The 23192-nt window shown below is 39.0% G+C and overlaps 1 protein-coding gene across 1 annotated transcript in view; it reads right to left on the bottom strand.

Annotated features, from left to right (window-relative positions):
- Positions 1 to 5432: 5432 nt before the first annotated feature.
- LOC116311196 (copine family member IX) overlaps positions 5433 to 23192 on the bottom strand; it is a 107960-nt gene continuing 90200 nt past the window's right edge. The window contains exons 19-20 of the mRNA XM_039604345.1: positions 17765 to 17838; positions 5433 to 8358 (exon numbers count right to left, since the gene is read on the bottom strand). Of these exons, the coding sequence (XP_039460279.1) occupies positions 8176 to 8358; positions 17765 to 17838 (257 nt within the window). The 3' untranslated portion in view covers positions 5433 to 8175. The remainder of the gene's footprint in view (positions 8359 to 17764; positions 17839 to 23192) is intronic.

Below are 23192 nucleotides of genomic sequence, written 5' to 3' on the forward strand. Positions count from 1 at the left end.
TTATGTCTCAGCCTATTCACAGAATCCAGTGATGGGAAAAGATGCAAAGATTATATGATGAGGAAGAGAAGTATTGTCAGGTACTTTTGGACTGGACATCTTGCTCGCACTGAGATCATCAATTTTGATTGGATTTAACAGAACTGACTGAAATGAGAATGAATGCAATATGTAGCAAGCAGTGTCTTCCAAGTATGCTGTTAACATAATTGCCATGGCAAAATATACCAGGGATTTAGTGGATAATTTGATCCAAAATAGCAGTTCACATTATAGCGGGTTGCCTGAGAAGCCCCAGGCTTAGCTGGATCCTTTTTCCCCAGTGTGAAAAAGTTCATGCAGATCATTAAAATATAGACCGTTAAATTACAGATGAGTTTACACTTTATATAATACACAAAATGCATACTTGGTAAGTACAATTATGGTAGGTACAATGCAACTGGTTAGCTTAGATTAGCGTAAACAACAAACAGCTAGTCTGGCTAAGTAACAAAATCCACATTCAAAGATTGTTTCTTCACAAAGGAGAAAATGTAGTAAAGCATTGTCATGTCTCTTTCATTCATCAGAAATAAAGCACAACCAAAAGGTCAAAGTAAAAGTTGGGTGGAAAACTATATCTGACTGGACTTCTCTCAGTCAGATGTAGTTATGTCCTAAAGATTTTCCCAATTTTTGTATGGATTAAATAACAAAAGTCAATTAGTTATCACTATTTATCTATTTAATAAATTTTGAAGTGCTTGTAAGAGGAGAGCTAGCTGTTTCTTCTTGCCAATATGGTTCAAGCCAGTTAGCATAAACACTGGTCCAGCATAGCCGGTTAGCATAGGTTTACAAACTATGCTAACTGGCTTCGTATGAGAGTAGTGTTCAAATGATCATCTGATTAAATTTCAAAGTGTTTCTTTAAAGGTATTTGAGTCATCCCCTCAAGAGAGACATTACGTGCATTTACGCAGCATGAGATTTTGCCAGCTTGCTCCTTATTTCTCTTTGGTTTTTACCTTCATCTGCAGCACCTCTCAGCTATGACAGCATGGCAACAACAAAAAAGCTGTTTTATAAAGCAGCTTGGTGGTGAGGTAAGTGGAAAAACAGAAAGGCTGCATTGTTGTTATAGGTAATACTACTGGTGCTTTTATGGAGTCTTTTAAAATCTGACACGGTTTATTTCTCCTTGATTATTTACTCTGCTTTAATTTGCAGCTTATATGATGGATTCTGACACTGAATTAGGGGCAGACATCATAGAATCTCATAAGTGTTCTTAAAGTCTTGCTGAGCTGTACCCTACCTTGGTCCTAGTTAACATTTAAGCAAACCACTCTGGAACAAACTCAAAAACTCTACTGCTTTTGTCTGTAACCAGTACTTAAAGCAATTTTCTTGAAAAGTGTTACGCACATTCTGACAGTAGTCTGCCCAACCCCGGTAGCCCTAAAGCAGCTTCCTGAAAATTTCACGTGTGCCTCCAGTTTCTTGCTTTTTTTTTTCTCTCAGGGCTTGAAAGCTTCATTTATATTTGCCCAAAGTTTCCCTGAGCTAAGCCTCTCTGACCTATTACCCAAAGTCCCACAAAACCAGGTTTGTTCAAGTCCCTTTAAAAACACACGTTTTTGCCAGATGTTGTTCCTTGTTTCTTTCCACATACTCATAAAATATTATGTTTAGAAAGGAGGGGGGGAAAAGAAGAGCGTTGTAATGACATCAGGATCTGCTTGTTGTCCAGAGGTGTAGCACACTGAGGTGCTTTGGATTACTGAAAATGAAGAGATGTTTGGATGACTGCTACATGAAAAGCAGTTTATCTGCAGTAACATTACGCTTTGCTCAGAGGTAATTTCCTGACCTGTTTTCAGTCTGTCTGAATGAACTCTTACTTTCCTTGACTCTGGCCTGCTTCATAACACCTCTTTTAGAAACACCTTTACATCCAGTCAGAGTTACTCCTCTGCCTCTTTGGGTCATTGTGTTCAATTGGCTGTCACAGCATATCTGGCACCAACTGGTCCAGTGTTGTCATAGTTCAAAGAATGGTGCAACTGGGTGAGCTGGGATCAAACACTGCAGGTACTCAAATACATTATATTGCTGGATTGTATTAACTGATTTATTAATATGTATACATCGTTAATGTTGCAGCTTGAGATTATTTTAATTACTTATATATCCTGCTGAGTAGCTTTATCTATAATAATATAATACAGTAATAGGTTTAAATTTCAAAGTCTGTAAACTAAAAATTGTATAGAGTACAAAGCACAACATTTTGGGGGAGGGGGGGTCATAGTCGATTTCTAGAGGGGGACATACAATATGAAAGGTTTTTCCAAAGTTATTTCAAGTAGCCATTTTCAATTTGAAAATGTAGAATAGTTATACCAAAAAGCCTGTTTTGTTTTAAATGTGTATTACCTACCTAGACTTTAACTGTGTACCCTGTTGATAACATAACAGAGATTTAGCCTATACATTTTTTTAATCAGTCATAAAGAGTAACTAAAGAGTTGCAAACAAGGGTTTCAGAGATGATTTGATAGAAAGCTGAACTAAAGTCCATAAATGGTGTCTTTGCGTAGCTTCCAGGAGGTCTAGGTTTTGCAACATATGATGCAATCTGATTTTGATTGCATCTTCCACAGACCTGTTTATCTGGTAAATTAAACTGAAAGGATCCAACAGATTTGCCAGAGCAAGTCTTTTATGAAACAAACAGTAACTGTTTCAAAGTCAGGACCTCAAAGGAAGATTTTTATCTACCTTTTTTAAAATGTTTTTTAATGAAGACCTGAAGAACTATGATGGAAATAATCTTGTCAGATATTGCTTTTACATGCTGAAAGCACTTTTTATAGATCATTGTCTATTTATAAAATTACTCTGCTTCTACAAGATATATGACTTTACCATGTTATTAAACAGGGCTGACACACACGCACTCATATTCACCATCACACATCTAAAATTAGACTCTTTATAGTAGCAGTTATTTAATCTGTCATCATGTTTATTTTACATCTTTATGGGTGCTTTTTATTGTAATACCAGGGGTTGGTTCAGGTCTGTGTTGTTATTTGATTAACAGGTTGTTTAAAGGCGGCATAAGGACAGTTTAATAATGTATGGGTTACCTAAGTAAGTTAACTAATTTCATGATGTCATATTAAAACGCATTATCAGACGATTCATGTTAATGTCATTGACAGTCATAAATACACATGCATGCACACACACGGGACACTGACACTTGTGTTTTTCTTTAGCTGTGCGCTATGGCGTTAAATCCTCTGAACATTACTTATATTTATATGTAAACTAGAGGGTGAGACATTTAGTGAAGAAATTAGATTTTATTTCAGTATTAACTTAAATGATGACGTACGGTTGCTTGTGTTATTTGTACGGGTTTGTTTTTTTGGTTTTCAGGGAACTTTAAAAAGCACACACAAAAAACAGTAACCTCAGAAATGTCAGCACCTGGAACTCAAACCTGAGTAACAGCTCTGGGACCAGTATTTCATGGCATTTTCTTAGAGTCAACATTTCTCCTTCCAGCAGGATTTATTGTTGGCATTATTGTCAAAAACCTGGTGGTGATGTCAATGGCCCCCCATCTCTTCCTTTCTGAGACTGAGAAGCTTAGAAGGAGCAGAGTGGGATTTATCTTCAGGGTAGGTCTGGTGGCTGTGGACCTACTGTAGAGACCTGCTGTGGAGAGACTCCTCGAAGCTTCAATACTGAAAGTTCAATTACTCAGAATAAACACTTAAAGACTTTTAGGTATACATCAAAATTACAACTGAATAGTGTTGGCACTGTGGATATTTGACAGTAATTTGAACACTACGGTTTTTTTTCTTGTTATTCTTTCATTTCCACTTTAGACAAACTTTCCATAATCTCTCAAAACAGATATTTGTATATTCACAAAGGAATTGACACCAGAAGCTTTCTGCTTTGTAATCCCAGTTCTATTGACAAATCAGTCTAACAAATCAACCTCCAAACTGATCAGTCAATTTGGAGGTAAAGATCCGTCATAAAGAGTAAAAGAGGAACTGTGTCTGCAAGAATGCTGTTTGTCTGACAATAATTTATCTTTTTAAAAATCATCTGTTTTTTCAAAGAAACTGTTCGATAAAGCTGGAAGCCTTGAATTGGATATCTGTTATCTGTATCTTAAAACCACCAGATTCCCAAGTCATCCACTGGGTTTCTAGATTATTCTTACTACAAATGAGTCGTATAAGGCAATAGTTGCTCTGGGACCCCAAAACTAAACTTAAATTCATAATATTAATTAAATTACTTATGTAATACATAGATACATGTTAGCAAAGCTGGTCAAATACGCAGTGACCATATTAGATTTTAATCAAAATAAAAATTTTCTGATTTTTGGGGGTGGGCGGGTCATCTGTCAAAATGATTCAGTTCTGTCTACACTGACAATTTGTCACTAATAGTAGAAAAGACATAATGGCAGGATGTGTGACTTCAAAGAACATGTTTGAATGCACAGCAGGTAAGAATTTGTAGTTCATGAAAATGTTCCTGAAACTGAGATTCAGTTGCAGGTTTTCGAGTTGGTTTGTATCAGGCAGGCCATTTCTTCCAGCCAGACCCCTCAAGGTATCACTGTTTTTGGCCAGGCAAGCGTCGAAGTCTGCCACTAGGAAAATGGAGTCACCAGTTAGGGCACCCTCTAGCACCACACCAAGTGCATTTAGTGCAAATGACAGTCAGGACCTATTTCCTGACCTGACGGCACAGGGACACGGCCCTCTCATCCACTGAAGCAAACCTCAACGTATAGACAGTGAACCAGTGAGGACACAAGGACACACACCACTGCCCCACACAGCCTTGGAAGTTTCTAATAACCTGCAGACTAGTTCAGGCTCCTTGCCGGAGATGCCAGCCTTAACAGCTGGGGATCCGTCTGCCATTGCCTCCCGACACACATTACATCTGAGCCCTAAAGCAGTCCATGTCACCTCCTCAGGATGCGTCAGGCCAGGGTGGATAGGTTAAGGCCCAATTCAATTTCAATTCAATTCAATTTTATTTATATAGCGCCAAATCACAACAAAAGTCGCCTCAAGGCCAACCACTAGGTGCTCCTTCCCTGGGCCTGGTTGCAGGGTGGGGCCCCAGTAACCCTGTCCTGGTCCCTGGAATTTCTTCTTTTTCTTTTTCTTTTTTGTGGCCCCTTACCCAGGGAAATTTGCCCTGTGAAACAACATAGCCAAACATGGGATCACTGAGCCACCCAAACCCCTCCACTGTGATAAGGTGGAGATTCACTGAGGAGCTCTGTTAAGTACTGTATTTATTTTCACGACAAGATGAAAACAGATATAGGGCAATGAATCCAAATCGGTAATGAAGCAAACGCACCACCATTATGTATTAAAGCTCTTTAATCTTTTTAATGAACCAACAATTTAAAGCTGGAACTCATTCTGAGTGATCTCTATAGTGCTGCTGAATGAATTACTACATACAACATACAACCAGCAAGACTGTGTTGCTTTATGTTTGGATATATTGTACTGCAGATCATCACCTTCAGGTGATATGCGTAAACACAGACATAGTCAAACCTCATATTGAAACACGACAAGATATTTGTCAGAACAGTTAAGGGTTTCTAGGTCAAACATCTACATTCCCATTATATGGACATTCTGAAAAATGTCAACATACAATTTAGCTGTTTGAAATACAGATGTAAAAGTTTCTTGAAGCTTTACTGTAAGCAAAAAGAACATTTATATACAATAAAACTTTAACCATCTTGTTTTGTTTTTTTAAAGGGCACCTATTATGCTTTTCCTTATACTCACATGACCAAAGGTTCAGCTAATGAGCGCAGGGTAGGTGTCAGTTATCCCTGCAAGCTAAAAACTGCTTTGAAAACTCTCTTCTCAGTTTGTTTTTTCTAACCTTGGCTCTGTATGATGTCTCACGGAACAGATATCACTAATACAGTCAACCAAGAGCCACAGCACAGTCAGCAAGCACAAAGCTCCACCAATCTGCTGTTTAAATCTGATTTTTATGTTGGGTAGCCAATCGGCGGAAAAGGATAAAACAGCTTGGTTTAGACAGGTTACGAACTAATGCGCTGCACCAAGCCCCAGTATAAGATAAATAAGGATTATGTTTGAGCTGTGAATCATGCAAAGCAACTTTAGTAGAGTACCTGAATAAAAATATGAAGTTAGAAATAAGCATAATAGGTTGCCTTTAAGTTCATACAGCCATAGAACAACAGTAGGGGACAGAGAAAAATCACAGCAGGGCTTTAAATAAGTTCAGAAAACGTTCTAATACCACTGGCATCTTGCAGAGTCTTTGCATTTCTGTTTTTCATGACCCTGCCAAAATATCAAAAATACATGTAATTTCACATGTTTCTGCAAGATACAAGGCATACAAGTTAGTTCCAAAATCTGCAAATGAAAATGTACAGTACAGATTATTTTGGACAATCACTTTGAGTGATAACACATATCTAAACACTGCAACAGTTCTGCTTCCCCGACATGCAATAAACATGACGTTGAAACGGATTATTTTAGAAAAAGTCTATATGGTCACACAGCAAATAAAACATCCCATATAAACCACCATTGTCACACTTGACATTAACTCTGAAGAGTGACACGTTTCACATAGATGCTTGTAGTTCTTTACACGGGCCTCTGTTGTTTGTTGGAATGCCTGTCTTGGATTAAGATAGTAAGATGAGCTGCATCTGTTCATGCTTGGGTACTGTTTGAGTTAGTATAGAAATGTACAGTAGTCATGCATAATAAAGATACCCTGCTATACAAGGGGTGAACACTAGGTGGCAGGCTTTGCCAACTTTGCACACAGCTCCTGTCTGTCGGGGAATAAAATGTCAAGTCATGGCAGGGGAGAGGAAGGGACATGCATAGGGCAAACATTACACTGGAAGTCAGGTATATTGCTTTTCATAGAATGTGCGTTTATCCCTCATTGAGATTGTTCCACACCTTGTAAATATGCATACAAAGGCTTCTCCAACTAAAGACGGCACTGAGCTACAGCCTTCTCTGCTGCTGTCTCCAACCCAGCTCACATCTGCCTCATTGTTCTTTCCCTTCAAACAAAACAGATCTCCGGATGCTTTGTTCTTCCTCGCTTCTTTGTGCATCTCTTTTCTTCTCGCTTTTTTTTCTTTCTCTGCTCATTCTCTTGCCCATTCCTCCCCTCTGTTCCCTTTACTCCCACCTACAATTTCTCCTTCCTTCCTTCCTCCCTCTTCCTCCTCTCTGCAGGGCAGCCGGAGAGTCTGGCATTTCTCTAACAGCAGGAGGGGAATCTGCACCCAGCCTCGGCCCATGCTGGGCAAAGAGAGTGTGGGTGTGGCATGTCTGACAGAGGCGAGTGTGTGTCTAAGTCTGTGACAGGCCACATGTGACTGGACTCCCCACATTAGCTCTAAAAACACTTATTTCCTACCCTAAAAAGGAAAAACGCAAGGACTCTATTTTCTCTGAATGGATTATACTAAAGTAGTTTGCATTCTCGATTACAGTTTCAGATTTGGCTCAGCAACAATAAGAGATCATAAAAGGGCTGGGTGAAAATGGATTTTATTGATGTGATCGGTCACTCCAAAGAATCAGTCGAAACTTGGCCTTAAATAACCCCACAGCACCTGATACGAGCTGGAGTCTATTCCTCATCAAGAGATTTGAATTTATTTAGCTTCAGCACTCCTGCCAAATGTGATGAGTGGCAACACTGGCTGAGGACCAACGGGAAAACCTTCTGTTCCAAATGCGTCTGGTGAGGGGAATCAGACAATTAAGAACAAACAAACAAAAAAAGCCAGGCTCTGAACGGTCTGATATCAGAGGGGAGGAATGGTCACGGTTCAGTTTCAAACAGTAAATGAAAGCAATAAGAGGGCGATTTAGAGCTACAGCAGTGGGCGGGTCAGGGATGACACCCGCTGTGTAGCTACGATGTGCCTGTTTATCCCCATGGGTGATGAGAGAGGAAGAAGGGTGAGTGGTGGGTCGATTTTTCTCTCACTATTGTTTTAAAGTGAAAAACAAGAGTGAGGGAGGTGAGCCAAGGTAAGCAAGGAGGGAGAAGCAGAAACAAGAAAGGCAGAGACTCTGTCGGGGGTTAGATGTGTCTGTGTAGCTGCGGTAGTGGGGAGGAGGACAGGGCTGGTCGCGGTTCGATTCCTCGGCTCTTCATGAAAGACAGCAGCTGGTCGGGGATCTCGGCAAGGACGTCCTTTGCCAGACGAGCCATGCTGAGGACCTGGTTGCCAGATCTGTCGATGTAGTCTCTGAATGGAACGAACTAAAAGCAGAAATCATTATATACATCCTGTTTATTTAGTGCAAATTATTATGCAAGTAGCATACCAGTATAGACAACATAAAAATCTTTTTTTTCTGAAGATCTCCCTAAAGATGAAAAAGCCTGGAATAGTGCAATGTTTTGCAAGAGTGATGAAAACTGACAATATTTCACATAAACTGAAGAAATCATCAAACCGTGAAAAGATTAGCGAGTACAGATGAATTCAGTTAGATAAAGGCTCATTAAGGAAAGTTTCCCTTAGACAAATAACACTGAAAGGCAGCTATTAAAAGCCACTGATATTCAAAACTGACGGTGTCTCTGGAGTACCAGAATCCTCAGGTGGATGCTGGATGCTCCCAAGCCTGGCAGTTGTGCAAAAGGTTCCGTCTGACGAACTCTCACAAGGAGAAACAGCGGGCTCAAAACTGCAGATGCCATGTTTGCATCACCGCCACACTAGCAATGATGCAGGGAGGCCAGTGATGATGGGTACAGGGTCCCTGGGGGTATAAAATAACCTCTGGAATATGTGGATATTCTAACTAGCCATTTCATGCCATGTAAAAGGTAGAATCAAACCTTCTAGGACAGAATTATTCCCACGCAGGACAATACACTATTTCATGCTGGGCAAAACATCACTGGCTGGGAATAAGAAGACAGCCCTGGACCTCAGTGTCATTGGGATAATATATAGCAGCATATGTGGAAACAGCAGCTCTGGGATACAGTACTTATAACTCTCTAAGTTTATTGCATGAGACAGCAGCTAAGGTATCAAAGAATACCTCTTAGCACATCTAGGAAGCTGCATTTGTAGGCTTTTCATGGCTGCCTGCAGAGTTTTCAAGCTTCATTGTCCATTCTGATTTCAAACAATGTGGATGATGTCCTTTTTTTTTAACAAAAAACTCATAAACCAGCTTCTAATTTCACATTTTACAAACAGGTGACGCCACATTTGTTAAATAATGAGAAAGAGTGGTTGATTTGGGTATTATGTTTTTTGCCCAATTCCACATCAGGAGGTTAATGTAGCCATTCACTGGAGGTCTTGTCCAAAAGACAAAACTTTCAGAAGTTCTCCGTCATCTTAACGTTTGCAGAGATCTTTTCAGACATGAAAAATGGAAGCACAGCTGGCTTCATCTGTCTCTTGAAGACATACAACTTGCATTTTGTACATTTGTCATGTGATATTTGGCACCAGGTGCTGCGTGACAAGGGAGGGGGAAATAATGATACCAAGTAAGACAGCGCTTTGGTTGCATCAGTGATGGATTTTAAAGCCGTTCATGCCTCCGAAGCCTTAATTAAGGACCACTGTGAGCATGAGGGAAACCTTTGCCCCCCTCACAGTGAATCCTCTCAGACGCTTTCTCATCAGTTACAGCTTTTATTAGATAATGATTTCAGCAGCATACTTTAAAGTACTTTAAAAGTAGAAAATACATGCAGGATGTTGCAATGATTAATATGGTCATAGAAATCTCTCTTGCTCTTGTTCTGTGTTTTTCCCCAACTGCCATATGGCTCACTTGCTGTTTTTTTACATTCATTATCCTAAATTTGTGCCGTTTTTTGTGCTTTCATGGCTTCAACCACCATTTATTTGACTTTTTTTCACACATTAAAAGTTCTGAAAAAGAAACAGGACTCCCCAAGATACTTCACATTAGCTCAACCTACTGACTTCTTTCAAATCAGGGTGTGGTTGTGGTGCAGACATGGAGAACTGTTATAGACTGTATGTGAAAGCTGGACATAACCAACATACTAACGTTACACTCTGAGGAGTGGACGCAATGTCAATTTCTTTTGCCCACCACCTTGCCCTCAGCCACTTCTCCTCAGCTGGAAAAGTAGCTGAGGGCATAGTGGTGGGCAAAAGACTTTGAGGTGCTGATTCTCATTCCCGCCACTTCACACTAACCCTAACCCTGCAAACCACTCCAGTGCAAGCTGGAGGACACCACCTGATGAAGGCAACAGAACCACATCATTCGCAAAAGGCAGAGATGAGCTTTTAAGTCCACCAAAGTGGAAGTCTGGCCACACCTAGAAATTTTTTCCATAAAAAACAGGAAAGAATCGATGGCAAAGGGCAGCCCTGGTGGAGTCCAACATGCACTAGGAACAAATCTGACTTTTTCCCGCCAATGCAGACTAAGCTCCTGCAAAGGTCATACAGAAATCGAATAGCTTCTAGCAGTGTGCCAGACACCCCATACTCTCGAAGCACTCCCCGCAGGATATTCAGAGGGACGCGGTCAAATGCCTTCTCCAAATCCACAAAACACATGCAGACTGGTTAGCCAAACTCCCACACACCCTCAAATATTCTTGAGGGAATACAGAGCTGGTCCAGTGTTCCAAAACCAAGATGAAAAGCACATTGTTCCTCCTGCGTCCAAGTTTGACAAACAGACAAACTGTCCACTCCAGTACCCTGGCATAGAGCATTCCAGGGAGGCCGAGGACTGTGATCTTCCTGTCCCCTTCTTAAAGATGGGGAACAAGACTACCACCCCAGTCTTCCAGTCCAGAGGCACCATCAAAGATCTCAAAGCAAGGCTTGTAGAGATATATCAACTAGGACAGCCCTACAACATCTACAAACATCGTCCACCCAGGTAGGTTATATCAAGTGCAAGGAGATTAATTTGATTTTAAGCTCATTATGCTGAGATTCATTCACTCAATTCCACCATCATGCCAACTGCATACTGTTGTTTGAAAGTGATGTACTAGAATAATAACAGAATAAACAGTATACTGTCTTTGTAGGAAATGCCAACCAGCCAAAAGAGTTTGTGAAACATTTGCTTGCATCTTGTTGAATTCAGTCACGTCCACCCACAGAGAGCAGTAAACCTCAGAGCAGCAGCAGCTCAGGTCAGCTGATTACAGTCCGAACAGAAGAAAAATCTGCTGGAGCTCTCAATAGAAATTTTTGTTAGTTTTGTACAATAGCTGGTAAAAAAAAGAAGAAGATATCCTTCAAAGAGCTACTTTTTTACTTTCTTTCTTTTAACTTTAAGCATTATTAACACAAATAGATGTATTTAGCATCATGTACATCATGTACACGAGCATCTCATTTGCACAGCTATAGCTGTTAGCACAGAAGCTCCACAAACTTGTGTTCAAACATTTTGTTTACGAGGACCACCCAATCAGAATAAAGCTAAATTGAGGGAAGGTAAAATGATTGTTTCAAACAAAGTATGGAATTCAAAATAACTTATTGGGATTACTGAAGATTGGGCAATAGGTACTCTAATGCTTTAAAAAAAAAAAGGTACTCTAATGCTTTATGTGTTTTTGTGTCTGAGACTTTGCCTGGTAACGTTGCCATTTTGACTTTAAAGTGGACATGAAACACTACATGTGTGAGGCTAGTTTACACCATGGAGCCCTACTCTACTACTCCACTCTGTCTGTGAAGCTAGAGAAATAACTGTTTAAATTGATAGTTCAGAGCATGTTTAGCACGATCTCGTGCAAGTACCGAACTTGTGACGTCACTAGGTTGGCTGTTTGCTGCTAATTGACTTACATTAGGTTAGCTGTTAACTAACTAGTAACAAAAACGATAACTAGTTGGAAAATATGGAAGTTAAACTATGAACTGGTCACTTTTGTCCTGCCCCTGGCTGATGAAAGTTATATGTTAGTTATATGTTAAAATACAAGGATATACTGTCCACTTTCACTGTCTGTTTCTTTAGCATTAAGCAGTTTTCATTGTTGGCTAGCTGTAGTGTAACGGAAGAATCCACATGTTAACTATTATGCTAACATGTAGCATAGCAGCTAACATGTAACATGTTTGTAGAGCATTTTATAAATGAGCACTGTGTGGAAGAGAGATTGAGTCAGATATGTTAAGTATGAATATGACAGATTAATAGACTTACCGCATCTTACTTACTGCATCAGTATCACTGAATTCACACCGAATTCCATACTGAATAGTATGGAAAGTTCATTTAAGTCAGAAATGTTGCCTCAGTGACGGCAATACTTATATTGAATCAATAACAACAAAAAAGCGTGAAATATAGAGTGAGTGAATATTTTTCCCTGCTAAGTGTAACAATCCTGATTGAATTATTGCGGTAATAAGGTTAAAGGCAATCAAAGGATTACTGTGTGCATGCAAATGTGATTACTGCTGCAAGTAAAACAGACTCAAAGACAATATAAGCAATACAAAAACAGCTTTAGAACAAGCGCATAAATTATTCAGCTATTAACCTTGTGAGGGGTCAATTTTGTTTTTCATTAGTGCAATGCTTTACGGTGATAACTTAAAAATAGCTGCAGTAAAGTGTGAAGATTTGTGGATGTGCTCAACAGAAAGACATATAAAATGAAGCTCTTGGCTTGACTGCAGCACTTTCACCTATGTTCTACGAAGAGCGAAAAGGAGATTTAAGACGGATTATGAAAAAAAAATTGAAAGTATCCTGTGGCGGTCCATTGCAATCAAGTGGGACACAGAGCCCTGCTTCCTTAAAAGCAGCTGCCCTTGAAGCGGTGCCTAACGAGAAACATTTTTTACTGTCAGGATTCAGACCACTAAAAATCCAGAATTGAAAAATGAGATGGACTCCCTGCTATTTCTATAATAGCCTGTGATTAATTTGTTTACTTGGTTTTCGAGCAGTTGGAAGCTACTGTGACATTTTACATTTGTAAAATATAACTTTGAAGAGGCAGAATCAGACATGCTGGGCCACTTCTTGCACATCTTAATTAAGACTCACGATAAACTTAAGTGCTTTTTCTATAGGTTCATAGCGTTTCTTTTCCTCAAGTATTACCATCTTCCTGATTTGTTAGTTTATATGGGTTATATAATCCACCACAGGTGTTCGGCTACCTATGGCTGGTATTAATTTCAGGCCGGTGATGTGTTTTTCAGACCCTAATGGAGATTTTCAGGAGAGTCAACTTACATTTCTTTTTCTTTTCTGACAATATACTTGAAGGAGAAACTTCAACTATCACTTGCCTTTATGACAGAGTTCACTGATTTTAACTTGTGATACATATGCACATATCTATAGCGCCTGCACTGCTGAGGAGCATCATTGAGCCATTAGAGTCATGCAGCTCTTCCTTCCTTCTTTATAAACTTACAAAATAGTTATTGTCTCTGTGCTGGCTCAAACAAGATTAGGATGTGTGTTTTATTGCCATAAAATGTGACATTAATGTTTAAATTAATGCTAAATCACACGGAACAATAAAAAGCAAGACCAACTTTGATGAAGTGAAGTAATATTTAGCATTTCTAAACATGAAGGCATTTTTTTCCTCTCGGCTTTTAGACGCCATACATTTATCTCATTTATCATCTTACCCTTTGCTGACTCTTTTCACTGTCATCTGAAAATTCAATAGTACATTGTTATCAGAGGCCCTTGTATTTACTTCCCATTCATGTTCTCATATCTCTAAAAGGCTGCCTAAAATAACTGTTTAGAGTTGCCAGACCATTCTCCAGTGGGATCACCACTTATTCTTTACCATACTCTCAGCTAAATAAGTTTCAGAAAGTGCCGCTCTCTCTTGTTGAGTTTGGAATTGGAAATGTTATAAGTGTGTCTTTTGAAAGATAAGGATCTTTTCAGCAACCTTTTGCATGAATAAATATAAACGTTCTTGCATTTATAAAGTAAAAAATCTTGGTGTCCGAAAAATCTTATTAATATTAGTATTCGGTATGACCACCTTTGTTCTTCAATACAGTCTGAACTCTCTTAGGTAAGCCGTGTTTTACAGATGGCTGTAGAAACTAATTGGATTACCTGTCTCTTTACCTCATATTGAAGATCAATTAAACCAAACCTGTTGCTTCTGATTTTCAGTCCAGCTCTTGTGTAATCTGGCATACCTCCTTTTCTGACTGTTTCCATTCCTTAAGAATGGCTTCTTGACAGCCACCCTTCCCCTGTGCCCATTTCTGATGAGGCTTCAGTGAACAACAGATGGATCAGCTGAAAGGCCAGATGCATCTCTCAGGTCCTGTGTCAGGTCTCTGCTGTTTCTCAAGCACATGACTTTAAGATACTGTTCATCTACTGTTGACAGTTTTTAGACCTGCCACATCTTTTTTGTCCTCCACTTGTCTAGTTTTCAAAAATATTTTTACAGGACACACTGCACACCATGCTGAGATATGCCAATTTTCTGGCTAATAGCTCTTGGGGAAATGACCTTGTCTCTCAAACTGTTATCTTTGGCATCTCTCAGAGATTCAACTACAGAAATGGGAACTAATAACAGAACTAATAATATTTTTCTTTGCATAGACAGTAAAAAGATAGATGCAGCTTCCTGTTCAGAAAACTAAGCTATTGTGCCCTAAACCTGCATTCTATCAAAAGGCCACCAGGTGGCGAGAGCTGTGGTTGCAAAAAGACTTCTGGGCCCGTATCCCTAAAGATTCAGAGAATCCTCTCAGAGAGCTCCTAACTTAACCTAAAAATTCCTTGCCAGGAGTTTTAGCTTAGAAGTGATTCCAGAACATTTTCAGTGAACTCTGAGCAAGGAATGGATGGAAAATCCTATCTTAGTGAGGAGGTGTGGTTGACCCCGTTGCTAGGTATGGGTCATCATTTCAAAAGCCGTGATTGGTTGATCCTACAAGTTTGATGGAAATGAGCTTTTGGTGAGAATGAGCAAAGGATGTACCCTCAAATCAATAAACATAATTATACACTCTAATCTTATGCTGACTGTAATTGTAAATATTTCACATTCAAGAAAATATCTGGAAAATGAGTAGTAAGCTGTAGGGGTTATAGCCTAACATTAGAATCTAAAATATGTGAAAACTTAAACTCATTACACCCTGTTCAAATAATGATTCGTGTCTTATTTGCTCATATCAATATCCTAGCTGGCCTATTTTGTACTTTCACTCCCATATGGACCCCATTGAAAACAACATGGCCTATCTCAAGGGGCTGTCCCTAATGAAGTAGAAATCACAATGTTACAAGTCCAGTGTGGTCTTAACGAGGGTAACACGGCTCAGCTTTTATCAATGTCTGTGATTGCTGGCTGGTCTATTTATAAAGGCTTGTTAACAAATATCCTACAAACACAGAAAATGGAGAAAAAAAGGACTATAAGCCGAACTGGACTGAGGAGCAAGGTTTGTTGCTGGCCCAGTTGGTGAACGAACATAAAGGTATCTCTCCTGCCTCTTCTGTTGGCCATTTTGTGCAGCTGCTTAGGGGAACTCCTAAGCCACTAAAAGTCCTCTTCCCTGCTCTTAGCAGATCTCGCCTTAGGAGCCCTTTTAAGCGCTAGGAATCTTGAGGAATAGCTTTTATATTAACTGGGATTGTCGTGTCACTTTTAGGGGAAATTCTAAGAAAACGTCATGACTCTGAGAATTTTCTTAGAATTTGGCCGCTAGGAGCCACTTTTTGCACAAAGATTCTTTAGGGATACGGGCCCTGGTCCTATAAAAAAAGGAAAAAGGAAAGTATTTCTTTCCTGACCTCTATAAACACTTTGCTTTTGAATTCATTTCTTAGTCATTCATTTTGTCTCATACCAAATAAATAAGGACATTTGTTTTGTAAAATCTTAGCGGTGTTAGCCCTACCTTAACACCGCTAAGACTTATCAATTAAGAAAAAAAAAGTTGTTCAGTGAGCAAGCGGTTCCAAAGTCGGACGTGTACCTTGTTAGTTCTTGGAACTAAGACCAGAAAAATTCTTTACAGGGTTTCAAAGGAGTTCAGAAAATAACGGGAGGCATCACTGTAGCTACGTCCATCTGTTATACTGTCTATGCTATTCTTCCAACAGGCTGCCAGTAACAAAGTGTCACTGAGAATCACTGAGACAAGACCAACTACAGAGGGAGAAGTCAAAGAGACCAGACAGCAGACACGAGAACACGACCAGGATCACAAAATGGAGCTATTTAAACTATAGTCAACAAAATCTGGGCAAAGGACTAAAGCACAGAATAACAAAATCACAAGTAGAAAGAAACAGTTGATCAGATCACTAACAGCAGAAGCGAGAATATAAAACCTTTCTTAAAATGAACACAAACTATGAACTCACAAACAACTGAAAAACTCTGGGTCACACACCCGAAACTCTGCATCCTTTTGCTTTACATAAGTAAATATACAAACAGATTTAATACTGAGGCACATGCTTTTTATAAGTTATGACTATTTAACACATCAACACATATATTAATATCACCACGTCATAACAGTCATTTTAACATCATTTTCATACATGACATTGATTAAAATGTTCATGTATTTCTTTATTTCTTCCTTCTTTTTGCTGCACCCTTTAGGTTTACCCCATGTGTCAGTCTTACTGCACACCTCACCACTGTCACACACTTCTCTGCCACTCCTGACTTCCACCGTTCTTTTGTCGGCACCCTATCATACGTTTTCTTTAGATCCACAAAGACTCACTCGCTGTCCTCCATCCATCCTCCTCGCTCTCATTTTCTTCAGTCGTGCTCCTTAAAGCACTCCTTCCATCTTTTCAACACACTTTCTTCACTTGTTAGCAAATTTCCTTCTGTATCCTTAATCACTCTAACTTCCTGCACTTCCTTTCAATGTCTCTGCCGAGCCAATCAATGGAACTCAGTTTAAGCCTTTTCCTTTGCCACCTCTCTCTTTGCTGTACATCTACCCTCTACCCTTTCTATATCTCACTAACTATCCCACTTTTTATTTGCTATTTTCCTGTCCTTCTTCATTTGAACACTGAGTCTCCCTGTCCTCTATTCCTTGTCTCATTGTAGCATCTTTACCTTATTATATAAAGTGTCTTGAGGTATCGGTTGTGGCTGTGAAAATTTGATTGACAGGAAGGAAAGGACGAGCCATTCAAACCTTTTATGGCTTTAAGTCTGGTGAATTACAAGATAATTTAAATGTTGCGAATTTTTTTACAGTGAAAAAGAATGATTGATATATATTCATTTAAACCAGTCATTAGTAAAATTACATTTATAATTTATCCTTATGACATTAGTCTGTGTGATGAAATGTACCATAGCTGATGAGAAACAGTAACAATTACAGTAATGCCTTTAAGCTATGTAATGTATCTGTTAAAGGTTACCAAATGTTGTTTTTAGTAAAGGCTTTGCACTGACTCATCAGTGATAAGCAAAAGGCATGGATGAGAAACGTCGGCATTGTTATATAGTAAACTTGTGTAATACATATGGATACTGTATACTGTATGAGGCAGTCCCCAGTGAGTGTCTGAGTGTGTGTTATAAATGCAAGCCGCCCTCCACCGGGGGACATAAACCCCACGCTGATGTTGTTGACAGAAACATGCTCAAGTCTAACCCGAGGACTTAACCGAATTTCGAGGCGTACCTGAACAATGTCTCTCTCAGCAAGACGTCCTCTTGAGGATACTCTCACCTCATCTCCATCCAGCTCCTCCATAGCTAAAAGGAGAGAAAGAGGCAGAGCGTACATGACTCAACCAAAGGGGGAGAATATAAAGAAGGCACAAGACGTTCTTTTGTATTTCACTGTATAATTGCTGAAGCAGAATAAAGCACAGGGGCTAAGAATGGGTACTCAGCGTAGAACTGTTAGAATATTTTATACAGCAAAAACCTCGAGCAAAAAATGGAAATGAAAATAATAACTGAAACTAATTCCAGCCACTCAAGAGCGGGACTGAGTAGCTTAAGAATACAGAGGAGGGATTAGAAGGAAAGTTCAATTACAACCAAACACAGAAGGAAATTTGGAAACACTTTACAGTACAGCCCATGACTAAGGGCCTAATTCCCCTGTAATTAAATGGAATTGTAATTTGTTTGATATGAAATTACAACATTATCACATGTATGCATGTAATTTACAAACATGCCTAAAGGCACTAGAATAAGGGGTGACAAGTCATGTTGTTACAGGAAAGATAAGTACTTACATATACAGTTAATACATTTAAGTAGTACATAAGTAATATTAAATATTGCATAGGTTCTTTTGTTGGCACCCTATCATACGTTTTCTTTAGATCCACAACGACTCGCTGCCCTCCATCCATCCTCCTCGCTCTCATTTTCTTCAGTCGTGTTAGCAAATTTCCTTCTGTATCCTTAATCACTCTAACGTCCTGGGCATCCTTTCAATGTCTCTGCCGAGCCAATCAATGGAACTCAGTTTAAGCCTTTTCCTTTGCCACCTCTCTCTTTGCTGTACATCTACTAAACTATGCTGTAACTGTAGGTACAGCATCGCTTCCTGGTAATTTAATGGAAAAAAAAATGTGTCAGGACACAGGTTGTATTATGGAGTGACTTGACCATCTGTTAAATACCGTCTGGATATTTTAACAGGAAATGAGACACAAATTATACTGTAAGTAATTTTAAGTATAGCATAAATAAAAAAGGCACAACTGAATAATAGAAAATCAATCATTAATATCAACATAAAGAATATGGGGGCTTATACCCTTAGTCATGAGCCTTATTATAAAGTGCTACCTGACTTTGCACCAGGCTGGAGGTGCGACTCTCAAAGGTAATCAAAAATAGCACCTGCATAAAACTCCATATCTTCCATCTGACCAAGACAAAAAAGGAAGGTGGCTATGCACAACATGAGGGAGCAAATACATTTATACAGAATCATGAAGTAATAGGGGGCAAAACCTCCTGGCAAACAATGAAAGATCCTTGGCTATATACATAATCCTGATTTTAAAAATTATTTCCAAATGGAGGCTGTGCCAGCATCGGAGACATAACCTCACCGTCTGCTGGATGCCCTTTTTAAATATCCCCTCGATATCACTGTTAGTCTTTGAAGCAAAATGAAGCCTGTGCTTGAGAATTGCTTTACGATATCCTTTCATTCAATTCAATTTCAGTTGAGTTTTATTTTTATACTGCCAGTTCACAACAACAAGTGTGTAAAGGTGCCAATAATAGAGAATGCCAGTGATTAGACAATCCCTTGTGAACGGCTCTTTTTGGGAGTGTAGAAATCCCTGGAAACAGGAAAAGACTTCCACCACAATCAAACCATCTGCTGCAACCACTTAGTAGGCAAAAATTATTGACATGCAATGAAAACACATGGAAGTGAAAGGAGGACAGTGGAGGAGAAAAGTTCAGTGTATTATGTGTCTACCAGGAGCCTGAAGCCCTAGCAGCATAATTAAGGGATGGTTTAGGTTTTTCAGATCCAGCACTGACTACAGTATAAGCTTTATCAAAAAACTCATGAATGTTCTGGAATCCAAACTACAAGCTGGTGGTGATGAGCTTGCCATTCTACCCCGCACTCTAAGAGCCAAATGCTCCACTGGGCTAAAATGATGATATGAGGACTTCAACACATGATAACTCAGGGTTTAGTACGTGAGGAGAAGCATTTTAAAATACTCACTGAACATTATCAACAAATGAAACCTTCTCACTTGTGAGATTTAAAAAACTAAAACACACAACTCATTTTGGAGAATAATTATTAACCTATTGGGATAACTGCAAAGGGACTGGACAGCCAAAATAAGAAGATTCAGCCCAATCCATTAATGACATAACTAAAAATAATGGAAACATCAAAACTGGTTGTGCTACAATGATATAACACACACTTTAGACAGAGAGTCACTGTTGTTGTTGCATTTCCAGTTAGGTTTGGGGGTAAGAGAAGTAACATATTACTAAAAACCCATATAGAAAAGATATATATAAATCTTATAAAGTTTGTATCTGTCTTGTGTGAAACTTGTATGAAAAGCATACAAGAGTGAAAACAGATATAAGATCCTTTGAAAAATTATATAAATGAAACTTGTATGTTTTGGATACTTACTAAAACAATATATGAAAGCAATGACAAAGTGGCCACTTTCATGAGTAAATCATATAAGCCTTATATGATTCACTATATGAAGTAGGCCACATCTTATGCAAGTCTTTTATAAGTTTTTACTATTTCTTTTCCATATGGGAAGAATGAGCTCATTTCAGGGAGAGTCAAAGCAACAAAGCAAACACTAACTTAAAATAAAACCTTGATTAATTGATTGACGTAGTCATCAGAAAACTCCCTATAAACCAAAGAAAAACAGGAGAATATCAAAAGAAAATGGCAGCTCTCCTTTAAAAGCGTTCTCTGGTCACTGTAACCGAAGGCAGAGAAACAAAAGATGAATCGAGTTCAATCAGAATGAACAAAACAGAAAGAGAAACATAAGAAACTTAACAAAAACTGGCAAACAAAGCAAAGACTAAAGGCACACACTCATTAACACATCGTGCTCTGACAACCAAAATGGCCAAAGGCCTTGAAGTGCAGCTTCAGTCAACTTATACAGGCTACCATCCACTGCAGGACTAAGATCTCAGCCAATGACATGAAAAGCAGGAACATCAAGAGCCGGGGTGGAAATCAGGAGCTGGAAGTAGCATGATAAATGGTAAAAGGACTGGGTCTTTTCTACTTTACCTGAGCAATCCAAGAACTTTACATAATGTGTCTCGTTCACACATTCACTTTTTTCTATGTTTAAGTTTCTTCTATCTAACATTCACACACATTCACTCCAATGGATGGATCAGAGAACAACCTGGGGTTAGTGTCTCAACCAAGGATATTTAGCATGCAGACTGGAGCAGCCAGGAGTCAAAATAGCAGCCGTCTAATTAGTAGATAACTTGCTCTACCTCCGGAGCTACAGCCACCAAAGCATGGTAAACATTAACCATCTATGTGCTCCTTACTTTCTTTTAAGGGAATATAACAGGGACAATAGTGATGTTGTCTCTATATAAATAAGAACAAAGCAAGAAAATATTCACTGTATTGCAATTAAGAACTTGATATCAACTTTTCTAGTTACTAAGTGGTTGTCATCATGCAGTCAAATAACACCGTGTTCATAGCGTGTGCAGCAGCTAGCAGATCCACACTCTGAGGTTCTGTTAAGCCAGTTTGACCTCGCGACCTCCCAGCACGCCTGAGTACTTTCACCACCAATCCCAGCATTCGATTCCTTAAACAAGTAGAAAATGATGGGCCGTCCAACATAATGAGGAGACTTTAGGTTGTCACACCCTGTTAGCAGTAACACACTCACACACGCAAACAGTTCCCACTGAAAAGTCATTCATTGATTTGTGGGCTGTAAGCTGCTTGCACACTTGATTCCATTGACTTTCCTCAGCCATTCTCTCAGGAGGGGGCACAAAGAGCTGGTGTACATAAAGAACCAATTATGACACAGCTGCTATTCCTGTTTGAGTTCCATCAAGACAAGCAAAATTCAAGTGCTGCTTGTCAGATAAAACACCACATCTTTGTGCCTTTCCAAAGTCAGGCTCGTTGAATTTTATTAAATGTGTTTGGAGCAGATTTATTCTGTGCACCGTGCTTGTGGAAAGATCTTGCTCAATTATATATATACGCATACACATTTACACACTGCATACACATGCGACATATGTACACATACACACATGTGCTCAAACAAAATAAACAAAATCTCAGTGACAGAAAATAACCACTAAATCAACTTCTTCCTACTCCTTTTATTATGTGCATTTTGGTGATAAATATTAACTTTTAACTCAATAAATGCCTTCTTTGGAGTAAAACCAAAGGTAAATACTATTTTCTCACTATTGGATACTTTGTTTTTGACATTACATATAAACAGAAAAACTGAAAAAATGGAGGCTGACATAAAAAAGTCTGACTTTTTTGTTATTTTGTTTCAAGAAAACCGAATCTACTGTTATTAGTGTTTTGGTTTTTTTAAATGTTGCTTGTTTTGTGGAGACACTGTTAAATATAATTAGAGATTTGATCCTTACCTAGTGTACTGGTCAAATTTGACCTGTTTTGACATTTGACACCAGCAAAAATACAGAGCATTTTATTTCCCAACACCTAACATACCTACGATTTGTCACGGCCCAAGGTGTCTCATAGTAATGCTAAATGTACCCTTCCGCGTCCTTATGAGGCGCTCCAGATTCTCCAATAGAATGCCGCTTGCGGTGGTAACACGCTTAAAGCAGAGGCTCCAGCCGTCCATTCCAGCCCTAACCGTAACCTTAACCCTAACCTTAACCTTAACCCTAACTTTAACCCTATCAGATAGTGTTTTCCAAAGCGATTCATGATCAGAACATAAAACACATTTACATGTATAGATTCATTCTGAACGGCTCTCATGCCTCCGAACGCGTAACATATCGACGATTTGTCACATAGCGTCGGTATGTTACGTGTTGGGATGAGAACGTGTTGTAAAAATACCACAAATGTCACTGTTTTAGCATTAAATTTCATTAATTTTTCCCCAAATAACTCCAAATACACAAACCCCAAATACAGAAAATTTGGCCCATATCTACTTAGATGTATTTTAGATACACAAGTGTAGAAAAACAAATTTTTAGTGAATCTTGAAACTATAAAACTGCCCATTCCATGTGTCTGTGAATTTTTAGAATGGCTGCCTGTGACTATTTGTGTCCACACCACATTTGCCCACCTTGTTACAGAGAGGGGCAACTTGCTGGTCTTTCAAGGATCACGGGCTACAGCAAAATAGTAAAACACCACAAGAGGCGAGAAGGTCGTTAGGCCCAGACATAAAATCTGCACCTGCCAGCAAAAGCACCCACAACATAATTAAATAATCTAATACAAAATAATAATAACACAAAGAAACAAATTATAATCCATTTTTCCTGAACTAATTGAGATTAACGGGTCAGAGAGTCATGAGATTGAAGACACCATTTTACTATTTTGAGCTGCC

This window comes from Oreochromis aureus, linkage group 20 (genome assembly GCF_013358895.1).
Source record: "Oreochromis aureus strain Israel breed Guangdong linkage group 20, ZZ_aureus, whole genome shotgun sequence".
In the NCBI taxonomy this organism is placed as follows: Eukaryota; Metazoa; Chordata; class Actinopteri; order Cichliformes; family Cichlidae; genus Oreochromis; species Oreochromis aureus.